A 19,183-nucleotide genomic window follows, 5' to 3' on the forward strand; every position below is an offset into this window, starting at 1 on the left:
TTGAATGTAAAATGTGTTCAAGTTTCTTCACTAGACTTACATCTCACATATAGAATGAACCAGGGGTGGTTTTACTGGAGTTAAACTAAATTTAACTGGAGTTAAACTAAAATTTACTAGAGTTAAACTACAGTTCACTGGAGTTAAACTAAAGTTCACTGGAGTTAAACTGCGTTTGTGGCCCTCTCTTCAGTGACGCATTTGCTCCAGGCCCGTCGCTGGGGGGGGCATTTTAGTGTAATGTCCCCCCATGGCGCATCTGGTGCCCCCCCCCCACTTGTACGCCACACATTTATGCCCTGTTGCACCCTGTGAACAACTTAGTGTTTAAGGACGAGCGCCCACTGTGAACTTGCTGTTTAAGAGTTTACCTGTGTGAACTAAAACCCTTATTCCAGATGTTCAACGTGGTGAATAATAAGGCCTTCTTGGATAAACTGTTCTTTAATAATATCCTTCTTTGAATAACATTGAAGAGATAAGTGTGCGCTTCCCAGCGCATCTCCAAAAGCAATTGGCAGGACAATACAGTCCAAGACCACAAGATAAAAGATAATAACGCAAGCACCAACGCCAGCAGCCAAGACGACAGACAGCCGCAAGACCTCGTGTCGAATGTCGATGTTGTGGGTGGTTATATATATCGTGGATCATTTAGTTTTAAGGAATAGCGAATCAGGGTCAGGTCAGGTATGGGAGCATGTGCCAGAACAGCGCGTCGCTGCGTCCACTTTCCGCCGGTACTCCGGGGGCCTCCGTCTGGCCATCCCCCAGGCAGATGCCAGGCCCATCCCCATCTCCTTGAGATGATGGTCAACCTGCTGCAACCATGAGGCACGTGGTCGGCCCACTGGCCTCCTCCACTCATGAGACTCCCTCGCTGAGAGAATCTGGTGAGCAGGATCAGCGTCAGGAAAACGAGCCACATGTCCATACAGCCGCAGCTGACGCTCACGGACTATGCAGGTAACAAATCTCATCCGAGTCTCTCTCAGCAACCGCTCGTTGGACACAAAATCCGACCAGCGATAGCCAAGGATTCTCCGAAGAGACCTGGTACCAAAGGAATTAAGTCTCCGTCTCAGATCCTTGGTCAAAGTCCAAGTCTCGCACCCATAGAGCAAGACTGGAAGTACCAAGGACCTGAAGACTCGGACTTTCGTCCTCCCGCACAGGTACCGGCAGCGCCACACCCCATGATCCAGTGAATCCATGACTCCCCAGGCCCGACCCAGACGTCTATTGACCTCCGGCTCACAACCTGCGGAGACATGAATATCACTGCCAAGGTAAGTGAATCTATCCACGACCTCAACATCCTCACCACAAACAGACACAGACAGGACAGCAGCATCCAAGATGTCACCGAAAGCCTGGATCTTTGTTTTGACCCAAGAAATCCGTAATCCCAACGGCTCCGACTCCTCATTCAGCACCTCGAGGGCCCCCAAGAGGATGTCTAAAGTCTCCGCAAAGATGACTGCATCATCTGCAAAATCAAGGTCCGAGATCTTGACATTGCCAAACGATGCACCGCAACTTGATCTCTCCGACATCCTCCCAAAAATCCAGTCCATACAAGTGCTGAAAAGTGTGGGGGCAAGTACACATCCCTGACGAACTCCAGTAACAACTGGAAATAAGTCAGAGGCGGTACCACCACACTTCACAGCACTCTCAGTACCAGAGTAGAGTTCAGACATCAGATCGATCAGTTTCGGTGGCACCCCACGAAGACCAAGAATCCTCCAGAGGACATCCCGATTCACTGAATCGAACGCTTTACAGAGATCAACATAGGCTGCAAGCAGCCCCTGCCGAAACTCTCGTCTGCGTTCAGTGAGGACACGAAGAGCAAGGATACGGTCAATCGTTGACCTCTTTGGTGTAAAGCCTGACTGCTCTGGACGCTGGTGCTCAAGCAGATGGTGGCGAACCCTATCAAGAATTATCCGAGCAAAGACCTTGCCCGGCACTGAGAGCAGCGTCACCCCTCGGTAGTTGTTGCAGTCTTGGCGATCACCCTTCCCTTTCCAGAGAGGGACAACAAGGCCCCTCTTCCAGTCAGTTGGGATGATGCCTGTGTTCCAGGCAGAGCACAAAACTGCATGCAACGACAAAGGAATTAAGTCTCCGTCTCAGATCCTTGGTCTCAGATCAAAAAAAAGTCGATAGCGAATCAGCGTATTCGATATGGAGGCCCTATTGAGCAGGTTACCTGATTGGTTGTAAGTTCGGTATAAATGTAATATAGTCATTATATGATAATATCCATCCACTGGGACCATACTCTGTGCAGAGCGTTGGTGCTGCCTAAGCAGTCTCCTTGGCTATTGGGTACAATTCTGGACGGGTCGCCACTCCGACACAGGATACCAGCATGCTGGCACTCATTTTGCCGACCTCGGAAGGATGACAGGCAGAGTCAACCCCACCTGGTATTAATTCAACAGCCGAGTGGGATTTGAACTCAGGATCCTCGGATCCTAAGCCCACCACCCTAACCATTAAGACAACACCAGGCATATGATAATATGATAAAGGAGAAAACATAAATTTACATTATTAAAGATGAAGTGCACGTGCACCGCGTGACCTTCACAACCCGTCAACCCTCCATCTTACAAAAGTAGGGTCATTCCATGTCAAATCATCAAAGAATCTGCCGTCATCTCTCAGATTTTTGTAAAACTTTGGGAACCAATTGGGACCCATGAAAAACGGCAAGAACTCAAATATTTTTGCTAACAGCCTCTTAATTAGTGAGATACAGACTAACGAACTTTGGACTAATTAGCATAACGTCGCAAATTCAAATGGCCATATCTCTAAAAGTATAACACCTAGAGAGCTGGTTTTGGTGTTGTTTTAAAGGTATTTTCATGCCCGATGAATTTGTCTGGGCAACATTTTCCTACCTCCAACCACAAAAAAGTTATCACAAAATATAAACTTCAATCGTGAATCCCCGAAAAAATGTATCCTTCAAATTTCCTCAAATTCATCCCAGAGGCACCTTATGATGTCAAGAAGCTTCCACATAAGTTTTGTGATGGGCACTCCAATAGTTTCTGAGATATGAGCAATAATGTACATGTACATATGGCATATAGGTTCGAAAATCAGCATTTGTAATGTATTATACAATCATTCTAACCTAGCCATGACAGGGAACACAGGGAACGACCATCAATTGCTTTGAAGTATCATATACTTTCATTTTCAACTGGGCCTGAGGGGAAGAAACATGTGCTGCTGTTGCTGCATTGAAGAGGAAATTGAAAGCCTAATTCAGGTTAGTGAACACTGTGTACTTGAACTCACTTATTGATTGTATAATACTGTTGTGGTTACCAAATTCGCAAACCACCATTCAGGTCCCTTAGGTGAGGTATCTCGGTAAGTGCATGTGTAGTTAGGCCCAAACCCGTTGTCTAGTGGGAATACATGTCATTTATGCGTGCTGCGACTCTTCAGGATAGCCGTTTTTCTTTTACTATCTTTAATTTGAACCAACAACCACAACCACCGCTTCACCACAACCGCCACGACCTTCACGTCACACCTCGCAACCGTAGCATCGCCACCGTTCTTGCCCCGCTGTGGGTACCGGTGTTGGACTCGTGCAGGGCGCACGTTGAACAGCGTGTACAAAATCACGGATTTTGTGCTTCAAAAACGGATCAAAAACGACACACGCCCACTTTTTGCCGTCCAATCGGTGAGCGAGGGGCGATTTGGCCCCGCCTCCAGAACGATCGATATATGCAAATTTGTGGATCAAAAAGCCTTCACGCCCACTTTTTCTCGGGCCAATGGGGAGCGAGGTGAAAGGTCGAAGGGAGGGGGTCAAAGGCGAAGCTACGGGGGGATAAAAGGACGGTGTTCGTCAGAGAGAGAAGAGTGTGGAAGTCTGGAGCCCGAAGCCTGCAGTAGCTGGAGAAGCTGAAGAGAGTCGAACGAGGAGAGCCCAAAGAAGAGTCCAGAGTCGGAGAGTCCAGAGGCGGCAGCGGCGAAGGCAGACGAGGGGGTGCTCGCGTCGGTGCCGGGAGCTGCACGCCCGAGGGAGGCCGGCAGCGCGACCTGGCCGAGGTGGAGACGCACACCAGGGATAATAAAGATCCTCTATACCCCGAGCATCAGCAACCCCCTCCTGTTTCCCCCCGCGCTGAGATAGTGCGACCAAGGGGGCCCCTTTTTCCCACCCCTGCCAGGCACTGTCCGCGAGGCCCGCGGAGTGCGGCGCCATCGCCGCTCCGCGTCTCATCACCAGACGGGTAGGCGCAACCCGGTCTCGGCCTCAGGCCTGCCTCATTCTTGGGGGATTTCTTTTCCTTGGTTTTGGGTATGTGTTGTCGGCGCCGTCTGTGAAGTAGAATTGTATAAGTGTTGCCGTGTGCTCGGTAGTCGGTATTAGCTCTGCATTGTTTTCGCTTTTATATTTGCTTTTTGTGTAAATGGAATTGTGTTTTCTTTTTTTTGTGTGCTTTTGGTGGAATTGTATTTGTGTGCTTCCCGTGTGCCGCGAATAAATGTGCTTTATTGTTGAACTGTTCTCCCGCTTCGCTTCGTCTTTTCCCCCATTGAACCCTCATCTTGCTTCACGTAAAGGGTTGGTAGTGGGCTGAATACGCCCGATAATTAATCGAACCGTCGAGGTCGACGATAACACCGCTCGGTTATCCCGATAGTACGGAACGGGTCGCTTAAGTGGCCCGTGTCCGAAGTCGACCTGCGGCGAGGTGCGATCGCCCGGTCTACCCTCCGCGTGGGTACTTAGGTAGGTCGAATTTGGCGAGCAACCCTATCCCACGCGGGGGCTGATTGGCTCGATCGCGGTGAGACCGAAAGGTCCACCCGTGACTGGTTCCCGGCGTTAGTCCGAGAGGGTCACGACTGGATTGTCCGTCCGGTGGGCGACGTGCCGCGATTCGAGTTACGTGGCCGTTCGCACGCCGGCGGGCGCGAAAACCGCAACACTGGTGTCAGGAGTGGGATACAAATTCATCGCCCTCCTCGCGGCACTGGTATTGGAGAGCGGGACAACAGGCTCTCCTGTCTCCAATTAAATTCACGGGAATCGGTCCAGGGGTGAGAGAAGCGACCCCCGATTCCCTCCAAATTACGAGCGAGCAAATTAACCCTTCACGAGAAGCAAGATGGCGTCTCAAGGCGAGCGGGAGCCGGGGGTATTAGAAATGTATATGTGTAGTAATGTAGAATCCATGGTCCAGGATGGAATCCCCGAGCAGGAAATGTTGATTGTGCAGGAGCACGGACTCGCCCAACTGAACCCAGGGCCCGAGGTGGGTGCGGCAGCGGCCGCGGTGTATGACACCTCCCCACCCCCTCTCCACCAAGACCCTTCCCCAACCCCTGCCGAAACGGCTCACTTGAGTGCATCCGACATGGCCCAGCTATTCACCATGCTGGCACAAATGAATGCGGCAATGACAAATGAAATAAAAAACGAAATGAAAGACATGAACAAACAAATGAACGAGAAGATGGATACAAATACAAATGAAATGAAAAACGAAATGAACAAGCAAATAAACGGAATGGAAGCAAACATGAAGGAAGAAATGAAAAAGTTCCGGGGTGAGACGCAGAACATGGGCCGATGCCTGCAGGCAGGCATGAAGGCCGTGACAAAGGAAATAATAGTTGAGACACGGGAGGTAAAGGGGGAAGAGTTGGCAGAGACACGGGAGATAGAAAAAATAGAGGAAAGACTACACGAGGAAGACGGGGTAAGTGACGCACACACACACACAGAGGTAGTGGAGGATAATGGGGGTGAGCTGGCGGACTGGGTAGAGACCCAGTGCGAGCACCTGGATGGCCTCCTCCAGGAACGAGGGGAGGGAGTATGCCCCCTTGAGGCGAGTCACGACCAGGTGAGTTCGGTCGTGCTTTGCGAGGTTGAGAGGACGGGTGCTGTGGACGGGTGCACGGTGAGCTTGGGGGGTATAGAGGCCCCGGAGACCCTTGTGGGGACACAAATCCCCAGTGTGGTTGTCCCTGTGTGTGTGGTGCAAGGTGTGAGTGCGTCCCCGTGTGTGGAAGCGACCCCGTGTGTGAGTGGTGTGGTGGCGATGGTGCTGGAGTGCGTGCTTCCCAGCACGCCGTGTTTGGATGAGGCACCGTGTGTGGATGAGGCACGGTGTGTGGAAGAGGCCGTGTGTGTGAGTGAAACGGCCAGTATGAGTGAGGAACCGCGGGTGAGTGCCCCCGCGTGTGTGGATGAGGCACGGAGTGTGGATGAGACACCGCGGTTGAGTGCCCCCGCGTGTGTGGATGAGACACCGCGGTTGAGTGCCCCCGCGTGTGTGGATGAGGCACCGCGGTTAAGTGCCCCCGCGTGTATGAGTGAGGCACGGTGTGTGGATGAGGCACAGCGGTTGAGTGCCCCCGCGTGTGTGAGTGGTATGGTTTGTGTGTGGTGAGGCACGCGTGAGTGAACGGCCGTATGCAAGGGAGACCGTGTGTGTGAGAGAGCGGTGTGTGAGGGAGATGTCGGTTGGCATGCGGGGGCGCGCGGCCGCGTCTCCCGGTGTGAATGTGATGGAGTGTACTGTGTGCGTCGTAACACGCAGGTGTGCGTGGGTTGAATGGCGACGACGGAGACGGCGACAGAGGAGAGAAAGCCGAGTAGCGGCTGTAGTTGTTTCGGGGACCGTGCCGGGTTCACCCAGCAGTGAGCACGCGGTCCGTGCTGTGCAACGCACGAGGCCACCACGTGCTCGCTTGCGAGAGAAGTCCCGGTCCGGAAACGCACGCGGTGGATTTGCCGATCCCGCGGACGGACAAAGTTTAGGCAAGTAAACGGATTTGGACCGGACGGGTTCTCCACGCGATCGTGTGTGTTAAGCTCCAACGGGCAAAGCACATGTGTTCGCGTGGGGAACCCCTCGAGACGTGGGGCTTGTGTTTTTTTTTTTTTTGCGCACGGTGACGTCATGGCTGCACGTGTGGTTGGAATCCGGCAGGAGGGGTATCTCTGCCGGATGGTAGCGTCCAAGGAGGGACGAGGAACACGTGCAGCTGCATGACGTCACGGACAGGTGCAAAGTGCGCGAGTTGCCGCGCTGGTGATGCGCATGAAGGAAAAAAAAAAAAAAAAGCAAGCCTCACTTTCGGGTGTACAGGATACCTGGGCACAGGATGGAAACTAGTTAGGGGGAAGGGTTAGCTTAGTTAGACCGACTTCATGGGGCAGGGGTAAGTCCTCATGGAGTCCGTGGAATGGATTAGGTAGAGGGATTTAGATGAGATTTAGGTTGGGAAATAAAATGATTTATTTTGAGACAGTGACAGACTTGTGAATGTGTAGCGGGGACGTAGCTTAGCTACGTAGTGTTAAATGGAACGTGCTACTAGTTTAAGGGACGACGTGGGAGCACGAGTTAGTTAGGGGATGTAGTTAGAAGGATGGCAGAGTTCAGTGGTGTGTGTGTTGAAGAGTTGGTGAGTGAAGTGGAAGCATGTGCTTGTTGAGTGAGTGAGGACAGCGGGTCTGTGTGTGTGGAGTGAGTGGGGAATGCATGGTGCGATGAGTGATTGGGGGGAGGAGTGACTCCCGCCCAAGGGACCCCGGGGTCAGTGTAGAGTGAGTTACCTGGGTTAGTCAAATTGAAAAATGGAGGTCGTTTTGTTGTTGGTGGGAATGTAGGCTCGAGACCCATTTGGAGGGGTGCAGGAGCCCTGTTGACGGGCTTGGGAGCGTGGCTGCGAAAGGTGAGTATCGCTGAGTGGGTACCCCGGGCACCAGGCTAGTCGGCCGCGGTAGGCCATGGGCCCATGGGGGGCCGGGATAGAGTAGTGGGCACGGGTGCGCCTGCTTGGTGCGGGGGCCCGGGGCACCATTAGCCGCGTGGGCAGTGTTGTGGGCACGGGTGACCCTCGGAAAGGGGCCTGGGAGGCCAGCCTGCCACGTGTGCGTTTCAGGGGAGGTGCCATGGGGGGCACTCCCCGGTGTTAGGGAGCTGGTAGGCTCGGAGGCAGTGTAGTGCCCGGGGGTGCCATAGCGGGAGAATCGGCAGAGGGTCGTGCCTGCCAAAGGGAGCCACGTGTCCCAGCCAGGAGACCGTGTGAGGGCACGGAGAGAAAATTGGGGGGCGAGGCCCGAAATTGTGAGGACACCAACACAGGCGACGGGAATCTGGGTTGTTAGAACCAATAGTTTAAGCGAGAGGCGCTTGTTGAAAGCCCCGGGGTAGTTTAACAGTTAAATGGTTAGGGTAGATTAGGAGATGTACCCCTCCGCACCATCCATCCCCTCGCTGTCGTTGTGGGCCGCTGGACCCACTTTGGTTAAAGATCGCCGAACTCTGGGGAGGCCATTCTGAGGCTTCGTTGGGCCTCGACACAGGACGTTAGCTCTCCCTTGTTCCCCTCTGGGAAGGGAACGTAGGGGTTGGGAGTAGGCTAGGTGACAGAATAGGTTAGCCGAACAAGGACGATAAAGGGGGTTAGGGGACGATTTATAGTGGGGAAGTAAAAATAAAAACAATAAAAAAATAAGTTGGGGCTAAATTGGGGTTTGACAAATTAAGGGAGTGGGTATGTACAGTGACAGGCAAAGGCGATAGGTTGGGAGGGAGACAGGTAGGTAGGTCCGAGCCCGCCTTCCAAGTGGCCAGCACCACCGCACTCCCTCCACCAACCTCCACTGAACGGCAAAGGCTGGCCAACTTCATCGGCTGGCCGTGTTTTGCTGCAAGGCAGAGGCCGGCTAACTTCATCGGCAGCTGTTGTTGTGCTGCAAGGCCTGTACCGGCCAGTTCATCTGCTGGCTGTTTTCTTCAAGGCCTGTGCCGGCCAGTTCATCTGCGGGCTGTGTTTGCCTGCAGCGGCCTTCTTCTGCGGGCTGTGTTTGCCTGCTCACCTTTGCCATGCCATGCCCACTGCCCTGTTCACCAGCCCCGTTCAATTTTTGCTTTGCCCCCCCTGTTCATTTCCATGTGCGCCAGGATCAAGGCAACAGTTTGCAAGCTGCGAGAACTGCCCCGTTGGCAGCTACAACACGGGCCTGCAGTGGCGGCCCGTGCACCGTGTTTGTGTTCGTCCATCCATTCGTTGTGCTCATTGCGTGTGCCACTTGAGCTGGCACGGAGACTGCGTTTGTGCAGCCCAAGCACCGTTGTGGTTCACTGAGTTCAGTTCAAAAGGGAAGGCCTTGGACTGCGTGTGAGCAGCCAGCCACGTTCCCTGTCACCTGCATTGTTTTGAGCCAGAGACTGCATGCGGGCAGCCTGGCTCCCTGCTAACTGCTTTCTTTTTGCAGAGTTCATTGATCCTGGGCCATGGTTTAGTGTAAAATTTGTAAGTTAAGGTTAAGATGTACTGTAAATATGAGTGTGCCCCCGGCATGTATGTCTTAGCGCCGGCAATTTTATTTAAGTCGTCCGTGTGAGTGAGTTTGTTTAGGTAGTTACGCAGCCCTCAGGTTATTTATTTTGGGGACACGAATACCATGAATGTCGCACTCAGGGATCCGTAGGTAAAATGTACTAGGGGAAAACTACACATGATGGCACACGAAAATTTGACGACTCGGGACGAGTCTGTAAAAAGGGAAGGGGGTAGTGTTGTGGTTACCAAATTCGCAAACCACCATTCAGGTCCCTTAGGTGAGGTATCTCGGTAAGTGCATGTGTAGTTAGGCCCAAACCCGTTGTCTAGTGGGAATACATGTCATTTATGCGTGCTGCGACTCTTCAGGATAGCCGTTTTTCTTTTACTATCTTTAATTTGAACCAACAACCACAACCACCGCTTCACCACAACCGCCACGACCTTCACGTCACACCTCGCAACCGTAGCATCGCCACCGTTCTTGCCCCGCTGTGGGTACCGGTGTTGGACTCGTGCAGGGCGCACGTTGAACAGCGTGTACAAAATCACGGATTTTGTGCTTCAAAAACGGATCAAAACGACACACGCCCACTTTTTGCCGTCCAATCGGTGAGCGAGGGGCGATTTGGCCCCGCCTCCAGAACGATCGATATATGCAAATTTGTGGATCAAAAAGCCTTCACGCCCACTTTTTCTCGGGCCAATGGGGAGCGAGGTGAAAGGTCGAAGGGAGGGGGTCAAAGGCGAAGCTACGGGGGGATAAAAGGACGGTGTTCGTCAGAGAGAGAAGAGTGTGGAAGTCTGGAGCCCGAAGCCTGCAGTGGCTGGAGAAGCTGAAGAGAGTCGAACGAGGAGAGCCCAAAGAAGAGTCCAGAGTCGGAGAGTCCAGAGGCGGCAGCGGCGAAGGCAGACGAGGGGGTGCTCGCGTCGGTGCCGGGAGCTGCACGCCCGAGGGAGGCCGGCAGCGCGACCTGGCCGAGGTGGAGACGCACACCAGGGATAATAAAGATCCTCTATACCCCGAGCATCAGCAACCCCCTCCTGTTTCCCCCCGCGCTGAGATAGTGCGACCAAGGGGGCCCCTTTTTCCCACCCCCTGCCAGGCACTGTCCGCGAGGCCCGCGGAGTGCGGCGCCATCGCCGCTCCGCGTCTCATCACCAGACGGGTAGGCGCGACCCGGTCTCGGCCTCAGGCCTGCCTCATTCTTGGGGGATTTCTTTTCCTTGGTTTTGGGTATGTGTTGTCGGCGCCGTCTGTGAAGTAGAATTGTATAAGTGTTGCCGTGTGCTCGGTAGTCGGTATTAGCTCTGCATTGTTTTCGCTTTTATATTTGCTTTTTGTGTAAATGGAATTGTGTTTTCTTTTTTTTGTGTGCTTTTGGTGGAATTGTATTTGTGTGCTTCCCGTGTGCCGCGAATAAATGTGCTTTATTGTTGAACTGTTCTCCCGCTTCGCTTCGTCTTTTCCCCCATTGAACCCTCATCTTGCTTCACGTAAAGGGTTGGTCGTGGGCTGAATACGCCCGATAATTAATCGAACCGTCGAGGTCGACGATAACACCGCTCGGTTATCCCGATAGTACGGAACGGGTCGCTTAAGTGGCCCGTGTCCGAAGTCGACCTGCGGCGAGGTGCGATCGCCCGGTCTACCCTCCGCGTGGGTACTTAGGTAGGTCGAATTTGGCGAGCAACCCTATCCCACGCGGGGGCTGATTGGCTCGATCGCGGTGAGACCGAAAGGTCCACCCGTGACTGGTTCCCGGCGTTAGTCCGAGAGGGTCACGACTGGATTGTCCGTCCGGTGGGCGACGTGCCGCGATTCGAGTTACGTGGCTGTTCGCACGCCGGCGGGCGCGAAAACCGCAACAATACATTACAAATCCTGATTTTCGAACCGATATGCCATATGTACATGTACGTTATTGCTCATATCTCAGAAACTATTGGAGTGCCCATCACAAAACTTATGTGGAAGCTTCTTGACATCATAAGGTACCTCTGGGATGAATTTGAGGAAATTTGAAGGATACATTTTTTGGGGATTCACGATTGAAGTTTATATTTTGTGATAACTTTTTTGTGGTTGGAGGTAGGAAAATGTTGCCAAGACAAATTCATAGGGCATGAAAATACCTTTAAAATGACACCAAAACCAGCTCTCTAGGTGTTATGCTTTTAGAGATATGGCCATTTGAATTTGCGACGTCGTGCTAATTAGTCCAAAGTTCGTTAGTCTGTATCTCACTAATTAAGAGGCTATTAGCAAAAATATTTGAGTTCTTGCCGTTTTTCATGGGTCCCAATTGGTTCCCAAAGTTTTACAAAAATCTGAGAGATGATGGCAGATTCTTTGATGATTTGACATGGAATGACCCAGTAATTTTATAATAAAAATTAAAAATGTGTGTTTGCAATCGTGCTTACATTTGAAATTATGCAGATAATACCTGTTTTTGATGCATGCATCATTTAATAAATAAAACCGTCAACCGTCAAATGTCGCGAGTCGTGAGATTAGTGACACGAGTCACGAGGAACGAATCACAGAGCACGAGCTAGCAGCAGGAGAAAAAGACGTGGATGATGGATATACGAAAATGGCTCAGAAAAGGAAAAAATGCAACCGACAAAAATAAAGATGTTGGAGGAGGAGGAGGAGGAGGAGGAAGAGGAGGAGGAGGAGGAGGAGGAGGAGGAGGAGATCATGTCAATTAAATACCTACAGAAGTTGGCCAACCTGGCCAAGCCAGCAACGTCAGCCCTGCGGCTGGAGCCCCAGTGCAGGCAGCCGAGTTTCCACGCTCGGCGGCGGCCTCGGGATCGGGTGTGACTGTCAAGCCACTTCCCGATGATCTTGGAAGTGAGAGACCGAATCAAGTTGTTCTACAGCGGTACCCTGGCCATCTTTCAGAACAAGAGTCGCTCGTTTGTGTCCTCGTGGTACGAGACTAATGAATGGCTGGAATACAGTGTGCAGACAGATGCAGCATTCTGCTATCCATGTGGGAAATTTAACACCGCACGTGGCCCAGTGGACTGTACTTTCACAGTGCGAAACTACCGGAATTGGAAACATGCCGTTGAGAAAGGCAGGGGGTTTCACAAACGCACAACTTCAAAGGAACATTTAACTTGTGTTTTGAGGTGGAAGGAGAATGAGGGTGCATCGATTGTGGTGAGGAGATTTCCACACTCCTCAATGCTGACCAGCTAAATAGAAACCGGTACTATGTGTCTACCGGTACTAACCCTGGCTACGGGCCTGATTTGCTCTCTTCACCACGCAGAGCTTCATACCATGTGTGTTGCTCGCGGCGCTATCTTCAGCGGTCTTCACTCCTTTCAATGGTGGGACGACTAACATCAAACCCATTTTAGTGAGCAGCTCATTCTCATGGACTCTGGTCATTTATGACACCCGAGTCACCAAGTGGACCATATTTCATGTACACAACACCGAATTGGCCCGCTGGTCATTCAACATTTCTTGCTTCTTGTTGAACTTGTGATTATTCACCCGCACTCAACCTTCACAGATTATAGGACACCGCTCAGACTGAACGAAGTCATTAACCTTTAGCGGTGAGTAGAAATTGATAACTCCATTTTCTATAGATTGTCAGCAAGGCTTCGGATCATGTTTACGTCAGTCGGATCAATCTCCAAATCTTCCACGGAATGCTCAGCATGGTTCAGTGAAGATGTCCGACTCCATCGACCATTTTGTGTCCGATGGAGGTATCCTATCGTCATTTGAGTGATGGTCAAACTAACATCTTCTCTTGAAACTGCTGAAACTCTCTCTTGGTAAGGGTTTTGTCACGTGGTTGGTCTCCTTGCAATCGTTAGGGAGGGGAGGGTTTGACTTGGTCCAGGATACCTGTGGCATACTCTTATCTGAAGGCCTTGTGGGATACTTCATGTTCATCGGTAAATGCTCTCGGTGATCATCAGATTGAGGAGTTTGTACATATATCAGGTGTATCAGGTGTATGTAGGACAAAGAGTCTTAGTCTAAGTTCATCTACCCTTTAGTTGAAGGCATTTGGAGAGGTAACTAGTAAATAATGGACAAACATATATGGGATTGGAACCTGACCTGAGGTCCCAGCACCATAAGCTAACTGCTCAGATGGGAGCAATGAACTGTAAATAAAATTCGTGTAAACTTTGAAATTGAAGTGACATGGTATAAGGTTCATTTCCAGATGGAGAGCCAATAGTAGTCCCAGGTCAGAAGTCAAGGAGAGGAGTGTAGAGCGGGTGGGCATCGGGGAGTACGGCAGATGAGAGTGGAGATGATAGCTAGGGAAGAATGCAGAGTGGAGGTAGAAGTGGAGTTAAAGGAGGGGCGATGATGGGCAGGGGAGAATATGCAATGGGGTGAAGTGTGAGATAAGCATGTGATGGGCAGGGACGAATGCATCGTGGGGGTGAAATTAGAGTTCGATGGGGTGGATGGAAGTGGAGGCGTAGAGCTGGGGGGAAGTAGAGGGGGAAGGGAAGATGAATGTAGAGGGAAGGAGGTGGATGAAAGTGGAGGGGTAGAGCTGGGTGTAAGTGGAGGTGGAGGGGTAGATGAATGTAGAGGGGAGGAGGTGGATGGAAGTGGAGGCGTAGAGCTGGGTGGAAGTAGAGGGGGAAGGGAAGATGAATGTAGAGGGGAGGAGGTGGATGGAAGTGGAGAGGAAGGGGTGTGGAAGTTGAAGTGAAGGGGGAATGGGGGGTTAATTTTGTAAAATGTATGACAACTTGATCTTTGTATGTTGGTTGCAAGCATCTGCCGCCGACATTGTTTCTTTTTATTATTACTTTTCAACAAATACGAATCGGGATGGCTTTTTTGATATCACAGCAGAGGAAGTCTTTTTATCATTCGTGTCAATTTTCTTCACCTCATCATCTTGCGTTATGTTTGAAGTCAGTTTATGTCTGGGGAATACATTTGCTGTTTGATACCGCAATGTGAAATATTCATGGGAAGTGTTGAAGAGGTGCAGAGATGACTTGGGGCGGCGGGATTACACTAAGGACTGCACCCTGGGGGAGATCACCGGTGTGTGAACTATGGTGGTGAGTTCACGCACAGGTCAGCCACATACATCGTGGCGGGGATGGGCTATGGCCAGCACGTGCACGGATTGTGAATAGTGCCCGCCTGGGATGTACCACGAAGCCTGAGGGTTCGATTCATCGACTAAAGCACTTTTGAACTATGATGTTGGGTGGGATCGGATACCTTTCACACATCATATTGGTTGTACGATACAATGGATATTAATAACAATAGGAGGTTCCATGGGCAGAGAACTTGTTGCTTCCATTCACCGTTCTCAGACTTCGTTCAACGGAATACCCCCACCCCTCACTCTATCTACTCAATGGTCGCGCCCCATGCCGTAGATCTCCAACGATCTCCAAGATGCACCCCCTGAGACCCGCGTCCATCTGCGTCCCGCTGCTTCCCTCCCGAGCAGTGCCAGCCGGCACGTCCTCAGACGCCCCTGTGCCTGGCCCAGCCCGGTTCGGCCCGGCCTGGCACAGCCCGGCACAGCACAGCCTTGATGCCTCGGAACGATGTACGACTGTATGCTCGAAGCAATCGCTACCAGCCCCAGGCGTTTTGGCCACGAAGGCTATGGTCCTGGTCTTGGTCTGGACCGTGGCTCAGGATTGCCCTGTCCGGACTGGTACTCTTTGCAGAATACGCTGTGTGGGTCACGCTCTAGAACACGCGCCGCAGTGTCGGGTTCGAATCACGACTTTGGAGCGACTTTCAGGACCAATGGTGGACCGCTTTGGGGGAAAGACCCTGCGAACACGTTTGGTTAAAAGGATTCGATTTGGACTTCCGATTGGTTCGCTTTATTTTTATTTAGTACTTCAGTCATTCTGATGAGTCTTGTTTTGATGTTTAAGTTTTGATTGATATTGGGCGAGCTTTGCTTAATTCAGTTTTGGGTGAATTTTGTCGATGTTGACTTTGGACAAAGCTTGACCAAGAATCGACCAAATTCACCCAACAACGAAACGGTGTTGTGCAAGTTTGATTCCATCTTGAAGAAATTTGTCCAATCTTAGGTGAGTTTGGTTATGTCTTGTGGAAATTTGGTCGATTCATGAGCGAGTTTGGTTCCATCTCGTGGAAATTTGGTCTAATGATGGGAGAGTTTGGTTCCATCTTGTGGAAATTTGGTCTAATCTTGGGAGAGTTTGATGATGTCTTGTGGAAATTTGGTCTAATTTTGGGAGAGTTTGATGATGTCTTGTGGAAATTTGGTCGAATCTTGAGCGAGTTTGGTTCCATCTTGTGGAAATGTCGTCGAATCTTGCGTGAGTTTGGTTCCATCTTGTGGATATTTGGTCTAATCTTGGGTGAGTTTGATTCCATCTTGTGGAAAGTTGGTCTAATTATGGGTGAGTTTGATTTTAGCATGTGGAAATTTGGTCGAATCTTGGATGAGTTTGATTTTATCTTGTGGAAATTTGGTCTAATCTTGGGCAAGTTTGGTTTCATCTTGTGGAAATCTGGTCGAATTTTGGGGGAGTTTGGTTCAATCCCGTGGTTATTTGGTCTCATCTTGGGCATCGCTGGTTTCATCTCGTGTAAATTTGGTCTAATCTTGGGTGAATTTGGTTCCATCTTGTGGAAATTTAGTCAAATCTTGGGCGAGTTTGATGATGTCTTGTGGAAATTTGGTCTAATCTTGGGCGAGATTGATGATGTCTTGTGGAAATTTGGTCTAATCTTGGGTGAGCTTGATTATATCTTGTGGAAATTTGGTCGAATCATGAGCGAGTTTGGTTCCATCTCGTGGAAATTTGGTCTAATCTTGGGTGAGTTTGATTATATCTTGTGGAAATTTGGTCGAATCTTGGGAGAGTTTGATTATATCTTGTGGAAATTTGGTCTAATCTTGGGTGGGTTGAGTTACGTCTTTTGGGAATTTGGTCTCATCTTGGGGGAGTTTGATTCCATCTTGTGGAAATTTGGTCTAATCTTGGGTGAGTTTGATTATATCTTGTGGAAAGTTGGTCTAATTATGGGTGAGTTTGATTTTATCATGTGGAAATTTGGTCGAATCTTGGATGAGTTTGATTTTATCTTGTGGAAATTTGGTCTAATCTTGGGTGAGTTTGATTATATCTTGTGGAAATTTGGTCGAACCTTGGGAGAGTTTGATTATATCTTGTGGAAATTTGGTCTAATCTTGGGTGGGTTGAGTTACGTCTTTTGGGAATTTGGTCTCATCTTGGGGGAGTTTGATTCCATCTTGTGGAAATTTGGTCTAATCTTGGGTGAGTTTGATTATATCTTGTGGAAAGTTGGTCTAATTATGGGTGAGTTTGATTTTATCATGTGGAAATTTGGTCGAATCTTGGATGAGTTTGATTTTATCTTGTGGAAATTTGGTCTAATCTTGGGTGAGTTTGATTATATCTTGTGGAAATTTGGTCGAACCTTGGGAGAGTTTGATTATATCTTGTGGAAATTTGGTCTAATCTTGGGTGGGTTGAGTTACGTCTTTTGGGAATTTGGTCTCATCTTGGGGGAGTTTGATTCCTTCTTGTGGGAATTTGGTCTAATCTTGGGCGAGTTTGGTTCCATCTTGTGGAAATTTGGTCTAATCTTGGGTGAGTTTGATTATATCTTGTGGAAAGTTGGTCTAATTATGGGTGAGTTTGATTTTATCATGTGGAAATTTGGTCGAATCTTGGATGAGTTTGATTTTATCTTGTGGAAATTTGGTCTAATCTTGGGCAAGTTTGGTTTCATCTTGTGGAAATTTGGTCGAATTTTGGGGGAGTTTGGTTCAATCCCGTGGTTATTTGGTCTCATCTTGGGCATCGCTGGTTTCATCTCGTGTAAATTTGGTCTAATCTTGGGTGAATTTGGTTCCATCTTGTGGAAATTTAGTCAAATCTTGGGCGAGTTTGATGATGTCTTGTGGAAATTTGGTCTAATCTTGGGAGAGTTTGCTTATATCTTGTGGAAATTTGGTCGAATCTTGGGTGAATTTGGTTCCATCTTGTGGAAATTTGGTCTAATCTTGGGCGAGTTTGGTTCCATCTTGTGGAAATTTGGTCTAATCTTGAGTGAGTTTGATTAAATCTTGTGGAAATTTGGTCTAATCTTGGGTGAGTTTGATTATATCTTGTGGAAATTTGGTCGAATCATGAGCGAGTTTGGTTCCATCTCGTGGAAATTTGGTCTAATCTTGGGTGAGTTTGATTATATATTGTGGAAATTTGGTCGAATCTTGGGAGAGTTTGATTATATCTTGTGGAAATTTGGTCGAATCTTGGGAGAGTTTGCTTATATCTTGTGGAAATTTGGTCGAATCTTGGGTGAATTTGGTTCCATCTTGTGGAAATTTGGTCTAATCTTGGGCGAGTTTGGTTCCATCTTGTGGAAATTTGGTCTAATCTTGGGTGAGTTTGATTAAATCTTGTGGAAATTTGGTCTAATCTTGGGTGAGTTTGATTAAATCTTGTGGAAATTTGGTCTAATCTTGGGTGAGTTTGATTAAATCTTGTGGAAATTTGGTCTAATCTTGGGTGAGTTTGATTAAATCTTGTGGAAATTTGGTCTCATCTTGGGTGAGTTTGATTATATCTTGTGGAAATTTGGTCTAATCTTGGGTGAGTTTGATTAAATCTTGTGGAAATTTGGTCTAATCTTGGGTGAGTTTGATTATATCTTGTGGAAATTTGGTCTAATCTTGGGTGAGTTTGATGATGTCTTGTGGAAATTTGGTCTAATCTTGGGTGAGTTTGATTCCATGTTGTGGAAATCTGGTTTAATCTTTGGCGAGTTTTGTTCTGTGTTGTGGAAATTTGGTCGAATCTTGGGTGAGTTTGATTATATCTTGTGGAAATTTGGTCTAATTTTTGGCGAGTTTGGTTTCATCTTGTGGAAATTTGGTCCAATCTTGGGTGGGTTTGGTTTCTTCTTGTGGAAATTTGGTCTAATCTTGTGAGAGTTTGGTTCCATCTTGTGGAAATCTGGTCTAATCTTGGGGGAGTTTGATTATATCTTGTGGAAAGTTGGTCTAATCTTGGGGGAGTTTTTTTTTTTTTTTTTTTTTGTATACCTTCGTCGAGGCTCGTATGAGAGCTAACACACAACTCACAGCAAGGAGGCATGAGACAAGAGGGGCGGGAGTGGAAGGGACAAAACAGTGGGGAACAGACACATTAGGTGAACTGTGGAAGGGAGAGGGATGGGGATGGGACGGGGAACATGGCGAAGAGAAGATGGACATTTCAAGGACTTTCAGGAAGGAAAGCAGGAGAAATGAAGGAAGTGGGCTTGGGTGGATTATCGGGGGTAGAAAAGATCGAGGATTTGGATGGGGGAAGATAAGAGGTGGTGGTGAACAGCTGTTTTGAAAGCCTGGAGGGAAGAATGGGAAAGAATAGAGTGAGGAAGTTTATTCCAAAGGCGGGAAAAAAGAGGAATGAAAGAGTGAAGATGAGCAGTGATTTTTGATTTTGGTAGTTTTACCAGAAGGGGGTTGTTGGCGGACCTTGAGCGCCCTGTGGAAATGTGGTGGGGACAAATCGCAGAGAGAGCAGGGGGGGCAAGGCTGGAGAGGAGTCGGGAGAAGACAGAAAGACCACCGACCAACCTGCGGTGATTGAGTGAGAGGCCTAAAGACTCAGCTTCATTGCGGGAGATGCCGATGATCTTAAATGCCCTGTTTGATTTGATTTGAGTTTGATTGTATCTTGTGGAAATTTTGTCTAATCTTGGGGGAGTTTGATTATATCTTGTGGAAAGTTGGTCTAATCTTGGGGGAGTTTGATTATATCTTGTGGA

The 19,183-nt window shown here is 49.2% G+C and overlaps 1 protein-coding gene across 6 annotated transcripts in view; it reads left to right on the forward strand.

The window, feature by feature from the left end:
• LOC147030239 (uncharacterized) overlaps positions 1–18,804 on the forward strand; it is a 150,325-nt gene extending 131,521 nt beyond the window's left edge. For all 6 annotated transcript variants that reach the window (XM_085874099.1, XM_085874096.1, XM_085874100.1 and 3 more), the window contains one exon: positions 14,764–18,804. In XM_085874099.1, the coding sequence (XP_085730225.1) occupies positions 15,480–17,471 (1,992 nt within the window). In that variant the 5' untranslated portion in view covers positions 14,764–15,479 and the 3' untranslated portion in view covers positions 17,472–18,804. The remainder of the gene's footprint in view (positions 1–14,763) is intronic.
• The last annotated feature ends 379 nt before the right edge of the window (positions 18,805–19,183 follow it).

This window comes from Eptatretus burgeri, chromosome 3 (assembly GCF_056783735.1).
Source record: "Eptatretus burgeri isolate ZD-2024b chromosome 3, Ebu_testis_v1, whole genome shotgun sequence".
Classification (NCBI taxonomy): domain Eukaryota; kingdom Metazoa; phylum Chordata; class Myxini; order Myxiniformes; family Myxinidae; genus Eptatretus; species Eptatretus burgeri.